Source organism: Notechis scutatus, chromosome 5 (genome assembly GCF_049901735.1).
Source record: "Notechis scutatus isolate UNSWTSFEM ecotype Mainland chromosome 5, rNotScu1.2, whole genome shotgun sequence".
NCBI lineage: Eukaryota > Metazoa > Chordata > Lepidosauria > Squamata > Elapidae > Notechis > Notechis scutatus.
Window position 1 is genome coordinate 85,963,487 of NC_142013.1, and position 25,307 is coordinate 85,988,793.

Here is a 25,307-nt window from a genome sequence, read left to right on the forward strand (position 1 = left end):
AATGCCAAAGCCAGGCATTAAATCAGCTTCCTCCAGTTTGTTATTCTCACATTTTGCTTCCCTTGGCATGAAGACTAGCTGTTTTCAAGGGACATATCCTCATGGTGTCAGCTTAGAACCAACCTTTATTGTTCTAGTTTGGAAATTATATTTTGTTCTTTTCCCAGCAGAAAATTTGTCAAATTGCCTACAATCTACACTGCTCAAAAAAATAAAGGGAACACTTAAACAACATAATGTAACTCCAAGTCAATCACACTTCTGTGAAATCAAACTATCCACTTAGGTAGCAACACTGACTGATAATGAATTTCACATGCTGTTGTGCAAATGGAATAGACAACAGGTGGAAAGCATAGGCAGTTAGCAAGACATCCCCAATAAAGGAGTGGTTCTGCAGGTGGTGACCACAGACCACTTCTGAGTTCCTATGCTTTCTGGCTTATGGTTTGGTCACTTTTGAATGCTGGCGGTGCTTTCACTCTAGTGGTAGCATGAGACGGAGTCTACAACCCACATAAGTGGCTCAGGTAGTGCAGCTCATCCAGGATGGCACATCAATGCAAGCTGTGGCAAGAAAGTTTGCTGTGTCTGTTAGCGTACTGTCAGAGCATGGAGGCGCTACCAGGAGACAGGCCAATACTTCAGGAAACATGGAGGAAGCCGTAGGAGGGCAACAACCCAGAATCAGGACCACTACCTCCGCCTTTGTGCAAGGAGGGACAGGAGGAGCACTGCCAGAGCCCTGTAAAATAACCTCCAGCGGGCCACAAATGTGCATGTGGCTGCTCAAACGGTCAGAAACAGACTCCATGAGGGTGGTATAAGGGCTCGGCGTCCACAGGTGGGGGTTGTGCTTACAGCCCAACACCATGCAGGACGTTTGGCATTTGCCAGAGAACACCAAGATTGGCAAATTCGCCACTGGCACCCTGTGCTCTTTACAGATGAAAGCAGGTTCACACTGAGCACATGTGACAGACGTGACAGGGTCTGGAGATGCCGTGGAGAACGTTCTGCTGCCTGCAACATCCTCCAGCATGACCGTTTTGGCAGTGGGTCAATAATGGTGTGGGGTGGCATTTCTTTAGGGGGCCGCACAGCCCTCCATGTGCTTGCCAGAGGTAGCCTGACTGCCATTAGGTACCGAGATGAGATCCTCAGACCCCTTGTGAGACCATATGCTGGTGCGGTTGGCCCTGGACAACTAGTCTTTTTCTAGAGAATGGACAACTAGTCTTTTTCTTTTTACATTGCAGTCCAGGAGATTGATAGCTCTGTCACCCAGGAGTCCTGCTATTTGGGAGATCACAAAAAAGAGAAAGCATGCGAGACATACTAACACAAGAGAGGGTGGGGGAGAGAAATTGAAAAGCAGACTTTTTGCCTCACAAAAAAACATTTTCCTCATTTTCTTGGGGGAAATTTTGTTCAGGAGTACACTTGCAGTTTAATTGGCAGTATTGTCAGAGAAATTGAAGGTTGATGTACCTGTCAAACAATCCCCTTTCTTCCCAAAAATTAGTGCTTCAACTCCCAATTCCACTCGGATATATATACAGTGGAGAGGTTGGTGTTTGCTTTCTCACTCATCTATAACGCTGGTTGGAAGAATGACTGGAAGTCCACCATTGCTGATCTAAAACTACTCAACATTGTATGAGCTTAGCAACATCACCACGCCACATTAAAGGCAATCTGTGAGGGCAGTAAAATTGATAATAATATACTTTCCTCCTGAATGAAGGACAGAAATAGAACATTAGAACATGGCTTTGAGAATGATCTCAACTGCCATCAACCTTAGGCAGCATCCGGGTTAGGAGATAGTAGTTGTAACTTAACAGAGTTTAGTCAAGAAAGACCACCAAATTCTACTTATTTATTTGCAAATAAACTTGCAAATAAAATAAGAACCTGATGGTTCTGCAACAGATTTGGGGTTAATAGTAAATGAGTCTGATTAGGAAGCAGAATTGGTTTCTTGGATGGAATTCTTTTTGCTAATGTGAGGAAACATTAGAGATGTGCTGAAGAGCCTATTATACAGTGGCAAAATAGTCTCTGGAGAGACCATTATTTGATTCCTCGGATTCCTGTAATCTATTGATTTCATTCTGCCTTGATGTAGCGCCCATGAGGCACATGAGTCATCTTCTGTTTCCCTACCAGCAAGGATGCAACAGCTGTGTTGCTGCTTCACATGGAGGTGAGATGGGAGCAGAGTGCTGTTGCAAAGAAAATTCCACACCATGAATAGGACAGAATGATACCCACGCTCTCTCTTCTGTTCCTCCCTCCCTTACTTCCTCTTAATAGTTTTTCTTAAATGCCACTCTATTCAGAGAGTGTGAGCCTGGAATGCAGTGAGTCAGGAAGTGCATCAGAACAAGTAAAACATTTAAGAAAGAAATCCATATTATAGTTGCCTGAATGTATTGTATTTTAAACCTTTGGCAGAATATGAGATCCCATTTGCAGCTTTAAAGTTCCTCTAATGAGAGGAAGAAATGACGAAATGAATTTAATCAGATTTTCATGTTAGTTACATTTCAGAGATTAGTAAAAATGAAAACAGAAATTAGAGGGGGGGGAAACAAACCTTTTCTTAATTAAATACCAGGGCCTCATAATTGTTAGGCAAGAATGAGCTCATAACTTGTCTTTCTTGAGCTCAAAACCAATAGATTGTTGTCTCCTTTTAAGGGGCATAGAGTTGACATTAATTACATGATCATTTATAGATTTCCACATGAATGAATAATTGTATGGCTGTGCAGAGTGATTCTTTTTGGCTTTCTATCCAGATGCATGTTGAATTTGGTTCTCTGTTCTCCTGACATTTGACTGAAGACTGCAGCGCAGAAAGTCTCTAATGTCTTTTGTTTGCAATATATCTTGAACAGGATCTTAAGCCCGTTGTATTTTTTTTTATTTAAAAGTGCAGTTATAAAAGTTTATTTTATCTTATTTTTATTTTGCCTCTATTACATTTGTGATCCAACTAGATAACCCCGCGAAAAATCAGGGCATCTGCAGTGGTGGGATTACCAGTTCTGTGAGCATGGTTTGGTGGGTGTGGCAGGGGAAAGATATAGTAAAATCCCCATTCCCTCCGCACCCCACTAACCTGCTTTCCAGCTCCATTCTCCTATGCAGGGCAACAAAAGAAGATCCAGCCGATCAGCTTGGACTCGGGAGGCAGCGAATAGATGGGGACGGGGCCAGTCAGAGGTGGTATTTGCCAGTTCTTTGAACTACTCAAAATTTCTGCTACTGGTTCTCCAGAACTGGTCAAAACCTGCTGAATACCACTTCTGGGCATCTGCTAGGTATAGTCAAAATGGCCGTCTTGGCAGTGCTTACACAACTACAGAATAACAGAGTTGGAAGGGACCTTGGAGGGCAGCTAGTATTCAAGCCCTATTCAAGCAGGAGATCCTATACCATTCCATTGAATAAGTGTCTCTTCTTGAAAACCTCCAGTGTTACAGCATCCACAGCTTCTGAAGTCAAGCTGTTCCAAAGATTAATTGTTCTTACTGTCAGGAAGTTTCTCCTGAGTTCTAGGTTGTTTCTCGTCACTTAGTTCCCATCCTTTGTTTCTTGTCTTCCCTGCTGGTGCTTCGGAAAATACCATAAGTTGACTCCCTCTTCTTTGTAACAGCCCCTCAAATGAAGATGGTGTTGATTTCGTTGTGCAAGATGCAATGACAATAAACTAAACTAAATTAAACTAAATATTAGAACATTGCTATCATGTCGTCCCTAGTCTAGACTAGACATATCAAATTCCTCCAACTATCTTTTTGTTTGTAATATATGTCAACATGGAGCTTATATAAAACAAGGCAGAGCTTCAATCAACACATTGAAACTGCCATTTTGAGATCCTTTTTTGATCTGCAGACATCCGGGTCAATCTACATGGCAATTTGTGGTATTCTGCATTTTTGAAGCAAAACAAAAAAATGGGTGATTAGAGCAACTTTTTGTTACATTTCCTGTGATGATATTCTATAGTTGTCTGTTTGTTTAGAGTTCTAGAATGCCAAGGACTCCCGATTGTGAATGGCCAGTGTGATCCTTACGCAACAGTTACACTAGCAGGACCATACAGGTTAGTAACATTTATTGCTTATTCATTTTTTTCCAATCTGGTTAAAATTAAGTGAAGACCCCTATGAAATAAATAAAAATTGAAACCGTCTTTAAGAATTTGTGAGTTAATATTAAATCCCTACTTCGCTTTATGGAAAATCAGATTTTATTGCAGTATCATCTACTGATCAAACTGTTGCTGTTGCCCCAGATCATTGATTCCATGATCTGGGGCAAGTTCAAAGGTCTGGGCATAGTTCAAAGGACTGATTAGGACCTATAACACTTTTTAAGAACATTGAATAGGGTATCTTCTTTATAAACTTTATATAGCTTTAAGAAAATGAGACAAAAAACTAAACACAAGATAATTAAAATGCTTTCTTTTTGTTGACGTGAGCTTGGAAAGTGTTGGACTAGAACCAGATAGATGCAAATTCAACCCTACTCACAGCAACAGAAATTCATAGGATTTCTTTGAACTTCTACAGGAAGGGCAGAATGTACATATGTTATGTCTTCAATTAATTGTTTTTTTAATGCACTAAGAGATATGGACAAGCTAAAAGTCTGCTTCCTGTCTCATCCTGCAAGAAGCTTAGGGAGATGAAATAACCCAAAAATCCACTGTTAAACATACTTTTAAGGTAACTTTAACACCAGGCCTGACCCTTTCAGCTTACCCTATTTTGGGTAACATTTCTGCCTTGCCCTTTTTTTTCTTGCAGATCTGAAGTCAAAAAGACTAAAGTTAAAAAGAAGACAAACAACCCACAGTTTGATGAAGTATTTTATTTTGAGGTTAGTATTTTGGAAAGTGGGGGGTGGGGGGGAATGTTCTGCTGTAGACAATTGCCATAGTTCCATGCTGTGCCAGCTGCTGGATTTTAGAGAGTGCTCAAGATAGAGCCTGAAGTATCGTGGAGCCAGCCAGCTATTTGGTGGAGCAGAAATGTACTTTCCAGCCGAATGCAAGATTGTTCTTCGGCAGGGAAATTCTGAACTCCTCGTTTGGAGCTTCTGAACCAATCATCCAGTTTTGAATTGGTGCTGATAAGTGATTCCTTTTGACTCTGGAGTTTTATGGCTCCTCTGCTATCTTTTTTTTAAATCAATAATGGGATGGTTGTCTCAGAGGAAATATAAAAAGCTTTAAAAACAGTAGTGGCAACCCATTCAAAACTGGAGTTCATTGGTTGATTGCCAACATGCTATCACACAAAAGGTCTCTTTGCTTCGATAGAAAGAACTTCCTTTCCACTGAGAATGCCAAAGATGTTGTATAACAGGACTTTTCAAAAAATGAACGGAGGTAAAACCTAGCATCCTTCAGAAGTGCCTCCCCCTCCCCCACTATTTTCTGTTGTCTTGATAGCGATTGCTATAGGGATAAATGCAAACCGAAGTTCATTTCACTTCTGATTCCTGGTCACTCTAGATCAGTGGTGGCTAACCTTTTGGGGCTCCCGTACCGATAATTGCGCACATGCTTGCCTGCTCATTCTCGTGTGCCATCACCCAGAAGGCAATCCGTGTGGCCCCTTCGATGCCTCCTGCGCATGCACGTGCAATCTGTGTGACCTGCGCTGTGTGCTTTTGCGCATGCACGTGCACCCCCCCACACACACACTGCACGCTTCTGCGCATGTGCAAGTTCTCCTGCAAGCCCCCGCACAGGCAGGCCAGATACCCGACAATCAGCTGTCGGATGTGCACACATGCGCAATAAACCTTTTCTGGGCGACTGCTCGTGTGCCGGCAATAATGGCTCTGCATGCCACTTCCGACACACGTGCCATAGGTTCGCCACCACGGCTCTAGATTTTTTAATCTCATTATTTTTGCGTACTAAAATAACTTACTAGCTCCTCAAGGACATCCTCACAGTGACCAGCATGCAGTAGCTAAGTAAAATTGCTGAATATAGAGATTCTTCATACTGGAGCAGACCACTGATTCAGCCACATCACTATTGTCTATGTTGACAGGCCATCATTCTCCAAAACATCAGTGCCAGCTACCAGGTTTGAGGCAAACACTGTTTCTCCTCCACCTTGATACAGTCCTGCCCGGATTGTTAGAGGAAAAAAGGAGAAAATGCTCTGAGTGCTTTTCTTTTTTCTGTGTGGCACCATCAGTTGGTGCTGTATTCTGTGCAGTCGTGAAGCAAAGAGTTTGATGTGTATGACATGAAGTTCTGTATCAGTACTTTGTCATCTTCTTTGCCTGTGTGTCCACTGATAGTTCACACTGTGCTGCTTTCTCCACTTTACTGCAGTATTGAATAGGATGCCAATAATTACAACAGCTCGTCAGATCCTCTGAAGGGCTCAGCTGTTCCTATCCAGTATTGGATATATTTAGGAAATGATAGGATGCATGGAAATAGTGTACGTGATTAATTCCAGTTTGACATGCAAGTTACAGTAGGATTGCAGGCACAAGGCCTAAATTTTAGGTCATGGTAATAAGTAAAGGTAGTCTATGACTTACAATTGCTTGTTTAGTGATGGTTCAAAGTGCTGGTGGACTGCCTCCCTTTGGGTACTTACAACCCAGTTCAGCTCTTTGCAATGCCCCACACTGACGTAACTACAACTTACAATATTTTTGCTGAAAACAGATATTTACTTCTGGTTTCCAGCAAAAATGCCCTATAATTATCAGTAGGTTTGCTTAACGGTTGCAGATTCACGTAACAGCCATGGTGATTCACTTAATGACTGTTGCAAAAAAGTTTGTAAAATTGAGTTGGTCATATGATGACCCATTTTATGTCTCTCACAGTTTATGACTAATGGGCAGGCTCCATTACAGTCATAAATTGAGAACTACCTGTACTTTTAACACATTTCCCATGTATGACTTATCTCAACTTTCCTAACCATTATCTTGCTGTGTAGGCCCCTAATATATCCATATTGTAGATAGATTGTCTACTTAATATTATCCAGTGATTTCATGGATAAAGTGATGTATTCACTGTGAAAATTGAATCACACAACTAATTGTATATTTTGCTTGCTCCAGACAACAAACAAATAATGGAGTTCTACTGATTTGGAATCTAGAAGTATCTACTCACTGTAGAATTAACTATTTAATGTAATTAATTAGTGTAATTAGTGTCCTGAATACTCTTCTTTGTGAAAATTTTAAATTTAGTATGGTAGAAAATGAAACTTAATTGAAAAACTTTAAACAGAGTATGACTTATAGGTGACATGTTTTATAATGAGATTTTTCCAGATCTCATGCAGCCACAATTCTGAAACATGAGTTTAATTGCATTTCTATCTAACCACTTCTGCATGAGATTCCCCTCACTGAATGATAAACAGTTACTTAGACCATCGAAAACACAATTTAAATCATAGTTGGCCACCTGGGATTAAAGCTTTGGTTTGATTTCCAAAGATTTCCATACCACAAAAGATTGACTCTCTGTTAAGAGCTGTCAGTCTTTTTTGTAACTGGCAGCTCTTTGAGAGAGAAAGGAGGAAAAATATGTTGGAAATGAAAGAATGAGAGAGAAAAGGGTTTATGCCAAAGAAACAATGAATGCTACCTTGGATTCAGGTTTTACTCATCACTTGCCTTATTCTTGCTGACAATTGCTTGTGCCCACAATGTGTGACCTTGAGAATGAGTCCTTCAACAACAACAACAACAACAAAATTAAAGCTTCTGAGTAAGGCCAGTTTAGAGTTTTTTTAACCTTGAGGAAAGAGTTCAAGGGCATACTGATACATGCCTCTCAGCCTTATAGAACCACACAAACATAACTTGTCTGAACCTTACTCATTGGACTAAAATCTTGCATTTGCTTATGCAGGTATTGTCCAGATTTTTTGTGGGATCATAGTGCAATAAGGTTTACGCATATATTTTATGTATACATTAATTTTAATAGTGCTTTGTTATTGTGAACATCGGGAGAGGACAATGGTTTTAGAAGAAATAAGATCACTTATACTCAAACCAGGGACTCAAGAAATTATATCTGGAGGCAGAGCCCCGGGCTGAATACAGGACAACTTATACTACCGTGTTTCTCATATAATAAGGCCGGGTCTTATTTTTTTTTTGAGCCCCGAAAAAATGGCTAGGCCGTCTTTTTGGGAGTGACTTAATTCCGCCCCCCCTTGCATCTTTGGGCGGGCGGCGACGGCTTGGATGTTGACCTCGGCTTTGTTGGGGCACTTCATATCGGGGTCAACACAGGCAGCATCATATCCGGGTGTGCAACAAAAGTACTTCCTAACGGCAAGCCCCCCCACCATTCCCCCCCATTTCGCATGTTTTAATATAGGCCTTAATTTGGGGGGGAGGGGCTTAATTTTATTTCATGCCTATAAAACATGCTGGGACTTCCTATTGGGGGAGGCCGTATTGTTGGAGAAACAGGGTACATCTCTGCTGAGTAGCGAGGATCTCCACTCCACCTGACTTTGTATATATCTGGAAAATTGGGGTTGGTAAATTGGTGGGGAATAGGAGGCTTGGAAATCTGGAAGGTCACGCAATGACCTGAAGTAGAGGAGATCTGAGCATGGGTGAGGACAGTTGTCAGAACTGTTGCACAAGTCCAGTTTTGGGTGGAGATGGTTCCTTGAATGAGGCAGGAGATAATAGAAGGGAGAGGCAGAAGAGCTGAGATGTACAGCAAGAGATGTAGCATCTCTGCATCTGGCCTTATGGCCCTTTTATGGTACCTTTGTGTGGGGTGCTGCATAAGCTTCAGTGAATAATATCCCTGACACAAGCAATTCAGGGTATGGCTTCCTTTGACTTGCTTTCTCGGAGAGAAGGAAAGAGGCAAAAAAGCCCTTCATAAGGTGGTTAAAAACGTATTTGTTTTTGGTGCAAAAAAAAAAGAGAGAGAGACAAAAATAAGAGGTCTGGGTGAAAAAGGAAACAGGCTCTGGATCATTGTGGTTGGGTATCAGTGAGGAGAACTGAAAGAAGGTGAAACAAATGAAGCAGCTGGAGATGATGCAGATGGCAATGATAATATCACAGAGGAAACCTGCTGTATGAATGCGGCAGAATATTTTGAGCATGAAAGGTTTGATGGTACAAACTGAAAAGAAACACAATATATAAGTAAAACAATCTGATCCCCATACTTGTTTTCTAATATATCACCCCAAAATGATTTCTAATGACTTAGTCACCTGGGGCACATTGATAAACTACAAAGGGGCCTAGTTGTTTCCACAGGAGCTTGCAAGTTTTCCTAATGATTCCTCCAGACTTTTTATTGCCTTCATCTGTTTTCTTCAAGGGTGCCTGATAGTGAGAATACGAAGCTCAAGGAGTCTGGTTTGTTCTGTTCTCTCTGTTACCACTTTTGAGATGTGGCTAGAAATAATTCCAGATTCTGCCATTGAGATGTAAATTATGATCAGAAGAAACTTCGAGTTAAAATATCCCGAGGCCAATTCTAGTCACTTTCATCATTGCATAGAGTGGAACCATCTTGCAAATGCTCTTTCTGGAAAAGGAGTCATTGATGAGATGGCTGATGAGTTGTGGTGGTGCAGTGGTTAGAATGCTGTACTGCAGGCTACTTCTGCTGACTGCCAGCTGACTATAGTTCAGCAGTTCAATTCTCACTAGCTCAAGGTTGACTCACCCTTCCATCCTTCTGAGGTCAGTAAAATGAGGACCCAGATTGTTGGGGGCAATATGCTGACTCTGTAAACCGCTTCAAGAGGGCTGTAAAGCACAGTGAAGCGTTATATCAGTCTAAATGCTATTGTTATTGATATTGTTGAAAAGAGTCTACTGTTACAGAGAAAAAATGCAGTAAATGCTCCTTACATGACTTTATCCAGTTTCTGGAAGAACAATAGATATCCTTCCAAGAACCATATTAAACTTTTCACCACAGTGACATTGGGCTCTTCCCCTATAAAATTAATCTACAAATAAAACCAATATTTTTAGTTTCTTATGGAACACCAAATGGCTAAGAAGAGACAAAAGGAGCAAAGTTATCCTGGTAAAGTTAGAATTAGTTTTTTTAAGGTGTGTGTTAAGAAAGTGTTATCTACGCTTCTTGAAGAAGCAAGATATACTTACTTGTATTGAAACACATACATGAGAAAAATAGGAAGCAGTTGCGCAGGAATACTTCATGAAAATGCTGGACAGCAATTAAAAAGGAAGATTTTGTAGAACAGGTCATGAAAATACTGGCAGAGAGTACTAATAGAGTACAGAATGGCAAAAGGCTGGGATTTGAAAATGCTTGAAATGTATCTGGAAAATACCAGGATGTGAAAACTGTAGTTAAGCCAGAAGTCCTTGGGTTTTGTTTTCATCCTGCACAGCATACTATGAATCTGTGTAATACTTGTGTTGTATGGAGGAATACAGAAGTCAATATATATTTTGGAATATCCCGATGCTGTATGGTATATTTTCATGCAGCTCTCTGAGAAAACAAATGTCTATGGTTGGGTAACAGGGGACTTGCAGAGAACAAGATGTGGCAGGCATAGGTATCGTCTGAGTTGCATTTTGATCAGCTACTGTATGCACATGTATGAATTGTGAACATTGAAGGGCACATATCGGTGGTGGGATTCAAATTTTTTTACTACCGGTTCTGTGGGCGTGGCTTGGTGAGAGTGGCTTGGTGGGCGTGGCACAGTGGTGGGATTCAATTTTTTTTTACTACCAGTTATATGGGTGTGGCTTTGTGGGCGTGGCTTTGTGGATGTGGCAGGGGAAGGATACTGCAAAATCCCATTCCCTCCCCACCCCACTAACCTGCTTTCCAGCTCCATTCTCCTGTGCAGGGCAACAAAAGAAGACCCAGCTGATCAGCTGGGACTTGGGAAGCAGAGAATAGATGGGTGTGGGGCCAGTCAGAAGTGGTATTTGCTGGTTCTCCAAACTACTCAAAATTTCCGCTACCAGTTCTCCAGAACTGGTCAGAACCTGCTGAATGCCACCTCTGGCACATATACATCAAATCTATTAAGGCCCCCTATGTCCTCTGGGACACCCAATCTGAAGGTATATCAGTAATTATATTTCTACTTCAAAGACTCAAACTGATAAAATGTAACCAAAATGTAGAAGGTATAATCAATTTTAAAGTGCTAATTGAATTGATTTTATGGTATTCCATATCCTTCATAAGATTGGAAAGTGAAATTAATTCTATAAGAAGTGGTGGAGATAGTTTACAAAATATTGCAACATACATGGTAATGCACACTGAGTCACTACTCTTATTCCAAGATACATTTACATTAAATATATAACTAAAGTTTCTAGTGTTGGTGTTTTAATTCCATTGTTTATCATGCACTGTGTGTGAACCTGCATGTTCCTCACAGATGTCTGTTTATTTCGCTTTGTGTTCAGAACTGAATTTTCTTTGTCTGACTCAGTTTTAAAATGCAGTTAAATCAGTTTGCTAATATATTTTAAAAATATATTGTAATAATGCTACCTGACTATGGAAGAAGTTTCTGAATTTTTTATGGGAGGAGATTATATTGTGGTTATTGCTGGGTGGAGTACTTTCATTCCGTGTCATAGCCTCAGTAGAAATAAAGAAACCTCAACGGTTTTGTTGTCTTTGTTGGGTTGGGTGAAAGATTTATAGATAATTTCAGTAAAGGTAAATTGGTCCCCTCCTATGCTTTACACATGCAGCTGCTTCTGGGGTGTTTGAAAAGCATCTTGAAGCATATTCAAGGCTGGAGGAAGGAAGGAAGGTGACATTTCTGGGTATCAAAACCAACTTTCATGTACTGAATATAGTCAAAGTGGAGATTTTCAGAAAACAAAACATTTTTCAATTTATCTCCAAAATAAAAACATGCATGTAAACAAAAACAAAAAAACCCACAGGCAAACCAAATGGATAAATATAATCTACAGTTCTTAATTTTTTCATAAAGACTGTCCTTCATGGCTTTAGCCAAATGGTATTGTTTATTTAGCAAATAGGAAATTGTTAGGAATTATTAAGAATATATAAATTTCAAGTATTCAGAAGCATTAAAACCTGTTGGTATATGCAATATATTAACATGTACCTGTTATATTTGATTGCTTTTTAATCTGTCTGAATACTATTTTCTATTATCCTTTTGCTTTTCTGTCCTTGAAGTACAGGTAATCCTCAATTTAGGACCAGAATGTGGTCATAAAGAGAGTCTCTCTTTATGACCACATTTCACCTGACTGAGAGAATTCACATTCTCTCTTTATGACCATCACATGACTGCAATTCTGGCAGTCTCCATGCTGTCATTAAATGAATTTTAGCAGTCATTAACGACAGCCAGCCAAATCCAAAGCCATTCCAAGCTTGGTCCCTCCTGGCCCTGAGTCTCAACAAGATAAGGGGCCAGGAGGGACCCTGTCCACTATCTCACCCCCCATCTTTGCCCTTCTGACCACCCTGTACCCGGCCTTGCAGGACGGCAAACAAGTGTGTGACTCTGGGGCTGCTTGCCAAGCCCCCCAGCTTCCCCAGACCCAGTTGCCTTCTCCACCCTGCTGCCCTGTGTACTGCCACTGCGGCTCATCTTTGCCACTGTCTTCTTGCTCCCGCTGATGATGAGGCGTGCCAGGCCTGGCTTCTGGGCCATATGAAGCTGGCTTTGCATGGCAAAAAGGAAAAAAAAATCCCATAAAATAACATAATGAGGATGGTGTGTGCCAAAACACCCCTTTTTTTTCACTACACTCTTGGTTGGTTCTTACTGGGCTGGCTTTGTGCTCAGTAGTGTGATCCTATCTTAGTTGCTACCGGTTTGGTGGGTGATCGTGTGTGCGTGCATGCGCACCTAAAGCACGTGCACCTAACAAGCCAATCAGCTGAGAGGATGGAGAAATGAAAAGCTAGGAGCGGCCATCCCACCCTCCCATGCACTTTTCGGTCTTTTATCCTCTCAGCTGATTGTCGGAGGCTTTTTTCCCCTCCTCTCAGCTGATCGGAGGCCTTCTTTTTACTACCAGTAACCAGTAGTGATTTTTACTTCTGGTTCAGGTGAACTGGGCTGAACTGGTAGCATACCACCACTGTTTGTGCTGCAAAAAAGGGGGGAAATAGGCTAAAAGCAGCCCCTTTCCCCTGTTTTTCGCAGCACAAAGCCAGCCCTATATAGCTGTGATGGCGAACCTATGGCACACATGCCATAGGTGGCAGTCAGAGCCCTCTCTGCAGGAACGCCAGTCATCGCCAGTCCAACTTTACTGCACATGCGCACATGCCTCCTGCTGGCCAGCTGGTCTTTGGGTCTCTGCCGCACATGCGTGGAGGCGGCGCCTTCTCCAACCTTCGCAGTTTCTCCCCCCAGCGTGCCATAGCTTTCTGCTGCATTTCTGCCGCCTGTGCCTTCCCTGATCTCCGCAGTTTCTTTCCCCAGTGGTCCCTAGCTTTCTCCTCCATTTCTGCTGCCCATGCCTTCCCCGATCTCCGCAGGTTCCACCCTCGTCAGCTGCCTCTCCATGGCAGAAATGCAGGAGAAAGCTACGACATGCTGGAGGGAGAAACTGCAGAGATTGGGGAAGGCACAGGCGGCAGAAATGGAGGAGAAAGCTATGGAGCGCTAGGGGGAGAAACTGCAGAGATTGCGAGGTCCCCCGTGCCCCATTTTGGGCCTGAAAAGCCTCTTGCACCAACCTGGAAGCCAAACCCGGGGTGGGGGGAGGGCACATGCATGGGGCACATGTGCAGGGAATGCATGCACGGGGGCGGAGTGCATGCGCAGGGGCGCTCACATTCCATTTTGGGGATTGGGGCACACACACATGCATTCGTGCGCACACGCGCCGCTTTGTGTGCATGTGCGCCAAAAGGGTTAACCATCACTGCTATATAGCGACCAGGACAGACACACCTTGTCAGGAAAAGGAGCAAGAAGGCAGTGAAGGCGAACTGGGGCAAGGAATACAGGGTCAAAATAACATAGATGGGAGGAGATAGGTGGGTTGCGGTCGCTGCAACATCCCTGCGGCTGTTAGTATGCGTGGGCTGCCAAGCTCCCAAATTTTGATCACATGACCATGAAGGCATCGTAACAGCTGTAACTTTGGGCATGGGTGGTAACACCACTTATCACTGTCATAACTTTGAACCGTCACTGAAAGAATAGCCTTAAGTCAAGGACTATTTGCACTGAAATATTACAGCAAGGATAAATAAGAAAAAATAATGTCTGGATTCAGATGGGAAAGGTCAGATTGGTCTGGTAAAATTTATTCAGCACGAGTTTTCAGGGGGAAATGAGTATTTAAATAATTTATACAGAGGTGGACTTGCTTCTCCTTCCTCAGATTTTAAAGCTCTCAGGGACATGTTTACCCCATTTTGTTTCAAAAACTATGTACTTCTGTTCCACTGCAGGCTATTATATTTATGTATTATACTACCATAACTGTACCGAATAAATCAAGTGTTTGCCCCAATCCCCAGACACATGTCTGTAACTGTACTAAATAAATAAAGTGTTTCTAGCCTTCCTGCAATCACATCTAAAGGTTATTACATTTTAGATCTGTCTGTAAAAAGATGAGTTCAAACTGACTCATAATTACAGATTAAGCTAAGTCGTGGTCATTATAATGCGAGTTCTTTTTCTTCTTCTTAAACTGCCATCTGCCATACAGGAGAAGAATTGCAGAAGGAGGAATGAGTCTCAAACTGGAGCTCCTTTGCTCCTTGACTCCCTGCAGGACTGAGCCAGATTTCTCAGGGGCCTAATTAAGCATCAGCATAAGGCCCATCATCTGACCAAAGTCCTGTCATTATTTCTCCAAAACAATAAAGCCAGGCCTTTTAAAGACAGCTTGTGAAACTGAGCCTTCAGGGTATTTTGCGGTGAAGAATGTCTGACAATTTCCCCCCCTTTTTTATTTCCTCCCTTCATTTCATCTTCTATCTAAGCCTTTCAGTTGTTGCTTAGGGCAGTTGGTTTTCCTGCCTTCAACTCAACAATTTGCCTGGAGCATTGGCAGACCGATAGCGGTTTTTCCTTGGACATAGAAATATAATATATGGCCCTATTATCTGAATAGCGAGGATAATAATAAATTAGCAGTAGATGAAGCCAAGTTATTTGGATTCCAAAGGGTCTGATCTGGGTCTTTTCAAATCTTTCTAGAAAGTAAAGAAAAAGAAGTTTTTACTGGGAGCTCTGGGAAATGGAGAAATATCCAGTCCCAGGACATTCCTCTACTATCAGCAAATACTTTTCTTGCAAGTTCTACATTCCCATATCATGTTAGAATATAGAAGACATTGGCAGGTGAAGCAGCAGTTCTCCACAATATCTGTTTATAGATAGTTTTTTTTTTTTTGCTTTCTGCACAAAAATTTCCCCATGCACTTGATGTTTGCATTGCCAGTATGAATGCTGGGTGTATTTATTTGTTATATAACTCCTAGCCACTAGGTCAAGGAGAATAACATTTAGTCTTAGTTGTAGAAAACAATGTTCTATATATACCAATACTGTTTTCCTTCTTTCCCTTTGTAACTTATAAAATTGTAGAGAGCTATATGAGAGGAAGAGGGAAAAACCAAGAAAGCTTGCTTTATCCTTAAAAATGAAACTAAAATTTGGAGGAATGGCTTCACTAGAAGACTTTGTTTCTGCATTTCTTTCTAATCACTAATTTTTGTTAGTTTCCTCCTGTTCTCGTTTGGATATTGATTACCTGCTGTTTTTTAACTAAGAAAAATCTTCAAGTGTTTGTAATTGATCGAGTCCATGAGGGCCACTGTTTGTCACATCACATGAAAGGATCACATTGTTTTAACAAACAGTATCAATTGATTTGATGTATGCTCTGAATCATACTCCTATAGGTCCAGATTTTGTGTAGCCATGCATCATAAATTTTTTTCTGGCGGGAAGCATGGGGAATTGCTTTTAATTAATTCTCAGTCATTATGTTATCTAGGGTATAAGAGGAAATATTTGTTTTACATTCAAATGTCTTAGGTGCTTTGCTTGCATACTTCTTTGATTCCTCATTTCTCTTTCCATTGTTCTTCTGAATTTTGACCTCAGGCCACTTGAAAATATGTCATTCTTGATTTAACACAAAAAAGGATTTGGAGTATAGGCTTTAATGTACAAGAGCAGAGTTTGTAATACAAGTAGATGTGCATGGAGCTACAGTATATCAATCCTACCTTGGTGTTTTGTCAAGGTGAATGAATGAATTCTGCAAAATTGATAAATGTGTGGATGGGTGGCATCCATACTCATATCATAACAATTGCTGCCTTCAAATAATAGTCGTATGATAGACAGAATGGTATATCACACACATTGGACTTAAGAAAACAAGTTTTGAACAAGCCATTGGTTGGAGATGGAAGGAATAGTCCATTTAAGATATCCTCTGTAAATCATCCTGCTGAGACCTGCCTGCAATGCTTACTACCTATTACAAACAAGAGAGAAATGGAATGGATCAACCAGGCATGAACAGAAATCTTACCTTGCTGTGTTCTGGTTTACTTTATCAGAAGTAAATTCTGGTCACTCTTGCCTCAGAATGATTGTGTGAGTGATTAATATGTTTTGCACACACAAACTGAGTAAAATACAATTACATGTTAGAATTATGGACATATAAAAGCTAAGAAAATTGCAATTAATCTTCTGGATATTGCATAATGCTCTGCAATAACTAACATTTGTTTTTGATTCATTTTCTAAATAGGCTCTTCGTTTTTCTCCATTAAGTGAAATAGATTTTTTTTTTCTGCAGTATTTGAAACATCTGAAAAATAATGCACTTTTTGTAAGTGAATAATGCCAATTACTGTATAATAAACTCACTTGCCAAATCAGCTTGTAGGAATGATCCTTTTAGTATTTTAAATGAGCAAGTGGCATACAAATATAGGCTGTTTCAGTGACTTGCATAAATTTTATTAAAACTGTTATAGATAACTTACAGTATAATATATGTATGCTTATAAAAGCATTATCTGAAGAAGATGGAGTTTAATACACTTAAATTTATGAAACTGAATCAAATATAATGTGCACTGAGATTCTTTATATAAAGTGTTCAGTGGATTTTTCTTAATATCCTTTTTTAAAAAAAAATCTTATTTCTACTAGATTACTAGGCCAAGCAGCTATAGCAAGAAATCTCACTTTGAAATTGAAGACGCTGATGAAATTGACAAGATGGAAATCAGGTAAAATACTTTATATCAGGAGTCCCCAACTCTTGGGCTGTGGCCCACTATTGGGCTGTGGCCTATTCAGAATTGAGTGGCTGGCCAGAATGAGTGGCTGGCCAGAATGCACATACACGCAGCTCAACTTGCACGAGCAGCAGGCCAGCAGACACTCGCACATATGCACACTGGCCTACCACCTGCACAAGTTGAGCTGCATGCATGTGCACTGGCCTGCCACTCATGCAAGGGATGTGCGCATGCGCCAGCCCGCGCCACTTGTGTGGCCCACAGACATGATATTCTTCCGATTAAAATCGGAATTCCGATTTTTTTGGGAATCGCCCCCCCCTTTCCCCCCTTCTTCTCCTCCTTCCCCTCCCCTCGGAGCGCCGAGTCAGGAGTTGCTACCGCCGGCGCGGCTCTGCGTGGCTCCAGTCCGCGTTGCCTCAGGAAGGGAAAGGCAAAAGGAAGAGCCGGCGGCGCTTTGCAACGGCAGCAGCGGCTCCTGGTTTTGCCTTTCCCTTCCCGAGGCAACGCAGTGTGAGCGGCGGGCGGGCGGGGCGGTGCGGCGGCGGTCAGGCGGGCGGTGCGAAGGGAGCTGGGCAGCGATTTCTTGGCGGCGGGGGGGGGTCTCTTTTGGCCGGCCCGATTTTTTTTTCAGAGGGGAATATCATGCCTGGGCCCAGTTCCCCTCTCTCCTTTCCCAGCAGGTCCACCAAGCCACAAAGGTTGGAGACCTGCATTATTGATAAAATCAGCAATGAATGGAAGTAGCAGTGCCTTTCTATTTGTTTCCTTTGCTTTTCCTCCTTGGACAGTTGGAGCATTTCTACACCAGTATTTTGTTCCACTTTAAAACTGGTTCCCTCTCTTTTTTTACAGTACTATCTGTTAGGGAAGTTGAGTTTGTTCCTGGCTCTATTCCAGTTTATTTGAAATTATCTCAGTTTTGGAATTTTTCTTCAAATCATGCAATTCTGAAGATTGCTTCTTGCACATCACCTTCATTTCCTGATGCCAGTAATTTATTCCCTTTTCCCACATGCATTTAGAACTGACCACGTTTAATCCATTCCCTTTTTAATATTTAACCTCAATCAGAGCTATTGGGGAAGGTGCCTGATTACTGCCAGTATAATTTCACCGTAGCAATTTACAGAAACTTTTAAATACAACAGAAAAGTGATGCCCAAGAGGCTGAGAAGAAATTTCAGAAGGATTTCAGTGTTTTAAAATCAAAGTTCCTTTGAATCTCTGAGGTTTTTTTCCCCAAACTAAACAAATTCAAACAAGAAAAATATGGACAGAGAGCACTGGCACTTTATTTTCTTTTTGCATGGGACTGGTGAGATTTTTGTTACAGCAAAGATGGTGGTAGCTCAAAAGGTCCTAACTCTAAACCTAACCCTGCTATAGGCTTGCTGCAAGTAACATTAGACCAGCTTCAAGATTATCAGTTGAGCAATACTAAACTTGGATGCTTTGAAAACAGGATGACACTCCTTTCAAAGCTCACTAGTGTGTCGTATCAATTTAATATGAACTCATTGCTACAAGAATTATGATCTTACAACCTGAACTTCTAGATTTAAACAACAGGAAGTAATGGGAACAAATACATACAGCAAAAACATTGTGTTGTGAACATGGATTAGGTGAATCCATTTCTGTATGTTTATCACATGCTGAAATCAGATTATTATTTCTTTAATGATCTTCTTGGTTGATAGAAACCAGCTTCAAATCTTTTTACTGTGTCAACCCAAAATGAGTTATCAGTTAACATAGAGGTACTCTTATGTTTGCTTCAGCTTTGGCTTTAAAAAAACATCCTCTTTTGTCTTGAAGTTGGTTAGTTAATTAGTTGACTTTTGATTTGTATTTTTGGAGAGGATGGAAATGAAAGTATTAAAGAGGAGGAGAAAGGGCTTGTTCTTCTGTCTCTCATTCTGTCTTTTACTCTGTTACAGAGTTGATCTTTGGAATGCAAGCAACTTGAAGTTTGGAGATGAATTTCTGGGGGAGTTGAGGCTGCCACTCAAATTTCTTCGACAGTCTAGCTGTTATGAAGCATGGTACTCTTATTTTATTAAACTATTTTATCCTTTATTTATCCTTGGTGGCACAGTGGTTAGAGTGTAGTACTGCAGGCTACTTCTGCTGCAGCCAGCTGCCTGCAATTTGGCAGATTGAATCTCACCAGGCTCAAGGTTGACTCAGCCTTCCATCCTTCCAAGGTGGGTAAAATGAGGACCCAAATTGTTGGGGGCAATATGCTGATTCTGTAAACCGCTTAGAGAGGGCTGTAAAGCACTTATAAAGTGCTATAAGGGCTATTGCTATTTATCGTATATGCGGCGTATAAAGGCGACCAGTATAAGGCGACCCCCAACATTTCCACTCAAAATATAGTTTGTTATATACTCGCCCCTCTTCCTTCACGCCTTCCACTTTTGCACTTTTTTTTTTTTTGAGGCACTTTTGTGCACCGTGGAAACGAATCCCGTGAAGAGGCAAAAAAGTCATCTTATACGCCGGCAAATACGGTATATTTCTTTATAGGTTGTTTCAGAATAATTTTACTTCTTGCTAATTGATTTCTTATCTAGTGTTTTATTTTAATTCTTCTCCTTCCTGCCCAATCCAGTTTTAGGTAGAAATACATGTTATCACAACCATAATGTGTTTAGCTACTTAAAAACAAAAAGACATGAAGAAAGATTTATAGACTCTTTCATAATACTGGGAAGAAAGGCTTTCTATATGCAATGCAATCTATATATAGCTTTAGAAGCTGTTTTATGTTTCTTTCTTTTGTTAGGTATTTCCTGCAGCCCAGAGTTAATGGCAACAAAACATTGAAACCTGATGACCTAGGTTCTTTGCGGTTAAATGTGGTTTATACAGAAGACCATGTCTTTCTTCCAGAACATTACAACCCTCTTAGAGACCTCTTATTAAAATCTGCAGATGTTGAGGTAATTTTTCCATTCTTCTTATATTTATCATTTTACAATAAATGGTTTGGTGTCTTCAATCTCTCTTGCTAATTAACAAATTAGGAGACATGCATTTCCTGCCTGCCCTGGAGCAAATGTCCAGGGAATACTCCTGTTTATGATGACTGTGTCCCCAAAATAATTTGGCTGTGGGAAGCCAAGACATTGGGATAAGAAAAAAAGACTTCAGTGGGGGCCGACTTTAATCTCTGGATTCCTCTACTTACTAGCAATGAGAAACTATTGGTTGTATCTCTGCATTGCAATTGTTCGTTGAGTAGGGCCTAGAAGGGAACATTTGATAACTTCCAATTTTCCCTTTCCTGTTAGTATTTCACCTTCTGTATTCCACCCGATTCTGTATTCCACCTGTAAACTGTGGGAAAACAATCTTCCCAACTTTCTCCAATAGCTGATCCATTGGCTCATCCGTAGGTTGCTGATGTCCTGCATGGAGAACTTCACTGCAGTAATTTTTTTACCCAAAAACATTTTTGATCAAATTCATGTTAAGATTTGTTATTATTGCATGGGCACAAAAATAATTCAAGGGGTAAATAAATACTGAATTGTGGAAAATTAGCTGAAATATCTTTTCAAAAATTAAGAGGAAATAGAAAAGCATATCTAAATACAACTATGGTCATTAACTTATTTGTCAAAAACAAATAACATTTGAGAAAAAGCGTTAGGAGAAGGTGTTCTCCATATTTTTATGAACATTAATGTAGTGGCTGACAATTGCAGAAACTTTGAGAAAAATTGACTTAGTGCAGCCGTGCATAGCATGCAAGCTACATGTGGCCTGCTGGGCAGAGTTATATTTCTGTATCAGAAACTAGATTTTAATTCTAACATTCAAGTTGCCTTTTCTCTAGTCTACTTAGCATTCTTGCTATTCTTTGAGAAGATGCACTGCATAGTTTCTCCGGAACTTGTGATTTGGTCATTTCTTCAGGAGGTCAAGTGTCAATGCTTCCTTTGTATTCTTCTTAAGGAGCCAGGTTTCTCCTGTAATCTTTTGAGTGACCTCTCCCCATGACCTCTAAACCTTTGTAAAATCTCTTCTAGCTCTCAGCTTTCTTTCATAAAATATTAATTTCCTTTCCTCACAGAAGAATGCAGTGTAAATCTCACAATTGACATATTGTAGCAACTTTGACAAAAAATATAAGAGTCTGGTAAACATTTATTTTACCAGTTTATTGAAAAAGCAATAGTTGTTTGATTTACACATAACATTAATTTGTGCATTATGGCTTAATACAGCATGTCAGCCAAGCCAAAGTCTTCATCTCACAAACCCAAACTGGGATAAAATAAGGAGGAAATGTAGTGCCCAAAATGCAAGTTTTCTTTTGTAATTCCACTTAGCTAAAAGCTGACATTCAATGAACGAAATATGATAGATATATACCCATTCAATTAGACCTCAATACATCGTGAAATAGGTTTCTATGTAAATGGACACTGCTGTTAAGAATTTGGCAGTTCATTTAAAAAAAAAATTCAGGGATGCTTCCATTTGAACTTTTTTTGCTTGTCTCTGTTTAGCCTGTTTCAGCATCAACTGCTCATACACTGGGTGAAGTCTGCCGAGAGAAACAGGAGGCAGCCATACCTCTGGTTCGACTCTTCCTTCACTATGGCAAAATTGTGCCTTTCATTAGTGCAATTGCAAATGCAGAAATAAAAAGGACTCAGTGAGTACAATAGTGCTTTGTAAAAAGAGGTACCAAGTAGCAAATAATGATTTGCGGGGAGGGGCAGGCATAAGGACAAATGGGCCTTTGGTTTTCCACATTCATTTTTGATAAAGATTCCATAGCAAGTCTTTTCAGCATCAAAAAGTTGTGATTGTGTTTAATAACAGATTTAAGTTAGTCTGGCAATAAAGACAGGAGTAGAATTGCATCATCTGGACATTTGGGCTGATGAATGGTTTAAACAGGAGGATTTTTTTAAGAAGCAAGGTCAATATTTTGCCCTGAAGCTCCGTAGCTAAAGTCCTTATGCTATTTTTATCAACCACTAGAATAGTTTTACAAGGAGAGTAGTAGTCCAAAGATATCCTGGGAACTATTTTCTCCTAAAACTTAGCTAAGAGAGCACACAGAACAATAGTAGGATAGATCCCATTTCATTAAATACCTTGTAACTTGCCTCACATGTTTATTATAAGAAGAAATTCCGATACCAAATACAATATCCATGGATTAAGGAAAGAATGCAAATCTGGTAGAGAAAGATTGGAACAAGCTACAGAACTGCACATTTCTTTGTTCTGCAGCCAGATTTGAAGCCTGGATAGGTCATTTATCTTCTACACTTACTTCACTACAGATTCATTCTTATTGTTGTGAATTATAGACTTATCAGCTTATAGACAGCTATTGCACTAAAATAATTATTGTGTTCAATTGCTTGCTTTTCTAGAAGAAGCCTGGGCTTTGCTGACCAGGCTTAACAGAAGAACAGTTGCTCTAGTTTATTTATTTATTCATTTAATGTTTGCCCTGCCTTTCTATTCAAATAAGCACTTACAATTGCTAATTTTAAAACATGATACAGCTGATTAGAAACATAATGAATATAGATAATCCTCAACTTGCTACCATAATTGGGTTCAGAATTTTATGACACTTTTGTGAAGTTTGTTAAGTGAATTACTGCAATTAAATGAATCATGTGGCTGTTAAGCAAATCCAGTTTCCCTCAATGACTTTGCTTATTGGAAACCAGTGGGGAAGATTGCAAATCACATGACCCCCAGCACACTGCAACTGTTCTAAATACATGCTGGTTGCCAAGCCCTCAAATTCTGATCATGCGACTGTGGGAATGCTGCAGCGATTGTAAGTGTGAGGTCTGGTTGTAATTTTTCAGTACCATTGTAACAGTCTCTGAATGAATGGTTGAAGTTGACGGCTACCTACCTGTACTAAAATAATATAAGCATTACAAACCTGGCAAAGGAGCTTTTCCTTTATGGATTTCTGACGTACTGAGGGCCTTAACTCATATTGCAAGGTACCTTCCATACCTGGAGACTGAGCAATGGGGACATTTCAAGAGGATCTCTCTTGCAGATTTTAATGCCAGAGAAGACAGCAAGGAGAGGAGTTTTGAATGACAAGATTTTCTGATGGGTCTTGTAAAAATCAGTGCTAGAGACATGTGCAAACTACCATTCCATATTTTTTAGGACCTTGCCAATTCAGCTATTTCAGAAATGATGCAGTGAGTTTGTTTCAGTTGGCTGTTTTGTGATGCCCCAGATGTGATTTGGTTCCAATTTTATCTGGAACACCACACACTGGTACTAGTTCAAACAAGTCCACTAGTACAGGAAGATAGGAAGAAATGGCGTAGAGAAGAAATGGAATGTTTCAGAAATCTCTGAAATGTTTGTTGCTGATAGGTTTTTCACATGCCTTAAACATTAAACTTTCTATGGAGTGGCCTCCTTCCTTTGCAGCAGTCTGTGGCTGATAACCTTTATTGTTTTCACACTATGATTAGTCCTTTTTAATGGGCTTCTAGATACACCTTATATACCCATATCTCCTGCAATTCTTTTATTACAAGTTTATTATAAGAAGGCTAAATGATTAATAAAATGTTTGCTTTCAGAGATCCAAACACCATTTTCAGAGGAAACTCATTAACCTCCAAGTGCATTGATGAAACCATGAAACTAGCAGGGAAGCATTATCTTCAAGTCACACTGAAGCCTATTATTGATGAGGTAACTTTTATTAGCAAAATGTGCAATATCTTTTTATGGTTGAGTTTGAATGTATCAAGTCAAGAACATATAAGCAGTATGTTAGAGAAGTAAACATTTGTTTCCAAAAATGTAATGCAATCTATATATAAAAGAAGCAATTGGTGTAAATAACTATTTTTAGATCCAGAACAAATGTTTTTTTTCTTAAGTTTATGGAAATACTTGTTATCTCCATATTGCAGTTGTGTTGTCTTTTTTCCAATGACAGAAATAAGCAAACCACATATTTCCTTTAGTTGATTCAGCGTTTTCCTGAGTTGGTAATGTCATGGCTAGCCAATAATCTATGCTATTTTTAAAAAACATTAAAGTTTGCAACACCATGTCATAGTCATATTTTGTCTTATTCAAAACAATGAGATTTCCCCCCTTAAATATTCTTTTGATAGGATATTGATAACATTGGAGTCCATTTGAATTAGGTGGCTAATAAATTTAAATATATAGAATAATTAACTAACTAACTAAATATTATTTCAAAGCACTGGAGAAAGTTTCAAAACTGCATTTCTTTTTGTAGACCATTTATTTCTTTTTCTCTAAAGCCTGAATATTTGTCTCTTTATTTTCCTTCATCATCATGTGCACCACATTAGCAATGTCAATAAACACAGTTAAGACTAGAATTTACATTTTAGCCAGCATTGGAAATTAGATTTGCAATGGGTTTATAAACTTCTCACTCGGGGAAAAATGGTTAGTGTCACTGCCAAAGTAAAAGGAAATAAGAAATTGAACCCAAGAAAGAACATTGTTTTTGGATTAATTTTTACTATAAAACAACTGCAGTAGGGCAAATTCCATCTGAAAATTGAGACATGTAAAATCCTATTGGTAAGTAATCCACTACACTAATATCAATTCTGTATTTTCTTTCTTATTTCTCACAGATCTGCCAGCTCCATAAACCTTGTGAAATTGATCCTGTAAAGTTGAAAGATGCTGAAAATTTGGAAAATAATAGGGTAGGTAGTTCAGGTGATAGAGCAAAAAATCAGTTTTTCACCTATGAAAATGATTACTCCTTGAAATGTGTTACCAAGTGTAAACTAGGTGAGACTACTAGACCATTGTGTTCAATATGAATGTAATTTACCATTTGAATTTCCTACTCTTCTCTGCAACAGGGTGATACTGATCCAGATGTTGAAAATTATATTTCATAAAGATTGTTTCATATATTACCAGATTTCAACACAAAAGGAAAGAAAGGAAAAAAGTAGTTTTTTATGTC

At 39.9% G+C, this 25,307-nt stretch overlaps 1 protein-coding gene across 2 annotated transcripts in view; it reads left to right on the forward strand.

The window, feature by feature from the left end:
• Window positions 1–25,307, forward strand: part of RASA3 (RAS p21 protein activator 3) — a 127,477-nt gene that overhangs the window by 81,337 nt on the left and 20,833 nt on the right. For both annotated transcript variants that reach the window (XM_087967225.1, XM_026666743.2), the window contains 8 exons: window positions 4,040–4,120; window positions 4,830–4,902; window positions 17,220–17,299; window positions 19,255–19,359; window positions 20,106–20,262; window positions 21,838–21,986; window positions 23,917–24,031; window positions 24,964–25,038. In XM_087967225.1, the coding sequence (XP_087823351.1) occupies window positions 4,040–4,120; window positions 4,830–4,902; window positions 17,220–17,299; window positions 19,255–19,359; window positions 20,106–20,262; window positions 21,838–21,986; window positions 23,917–24,031; window positions 24,964–25,038 (835 nt within the window). The remainder of the gene's footprint in view (window positions 1–4,039; window positions 4,121–4,829; window positions 4,903–17,219; window positions 17,300–19,254; window positions 19,360–20,105; window positions 20,263–21,837; window positions 21,987–23,916; window positions 24,032–24,963; window positions 25,039–25,307) is intronic.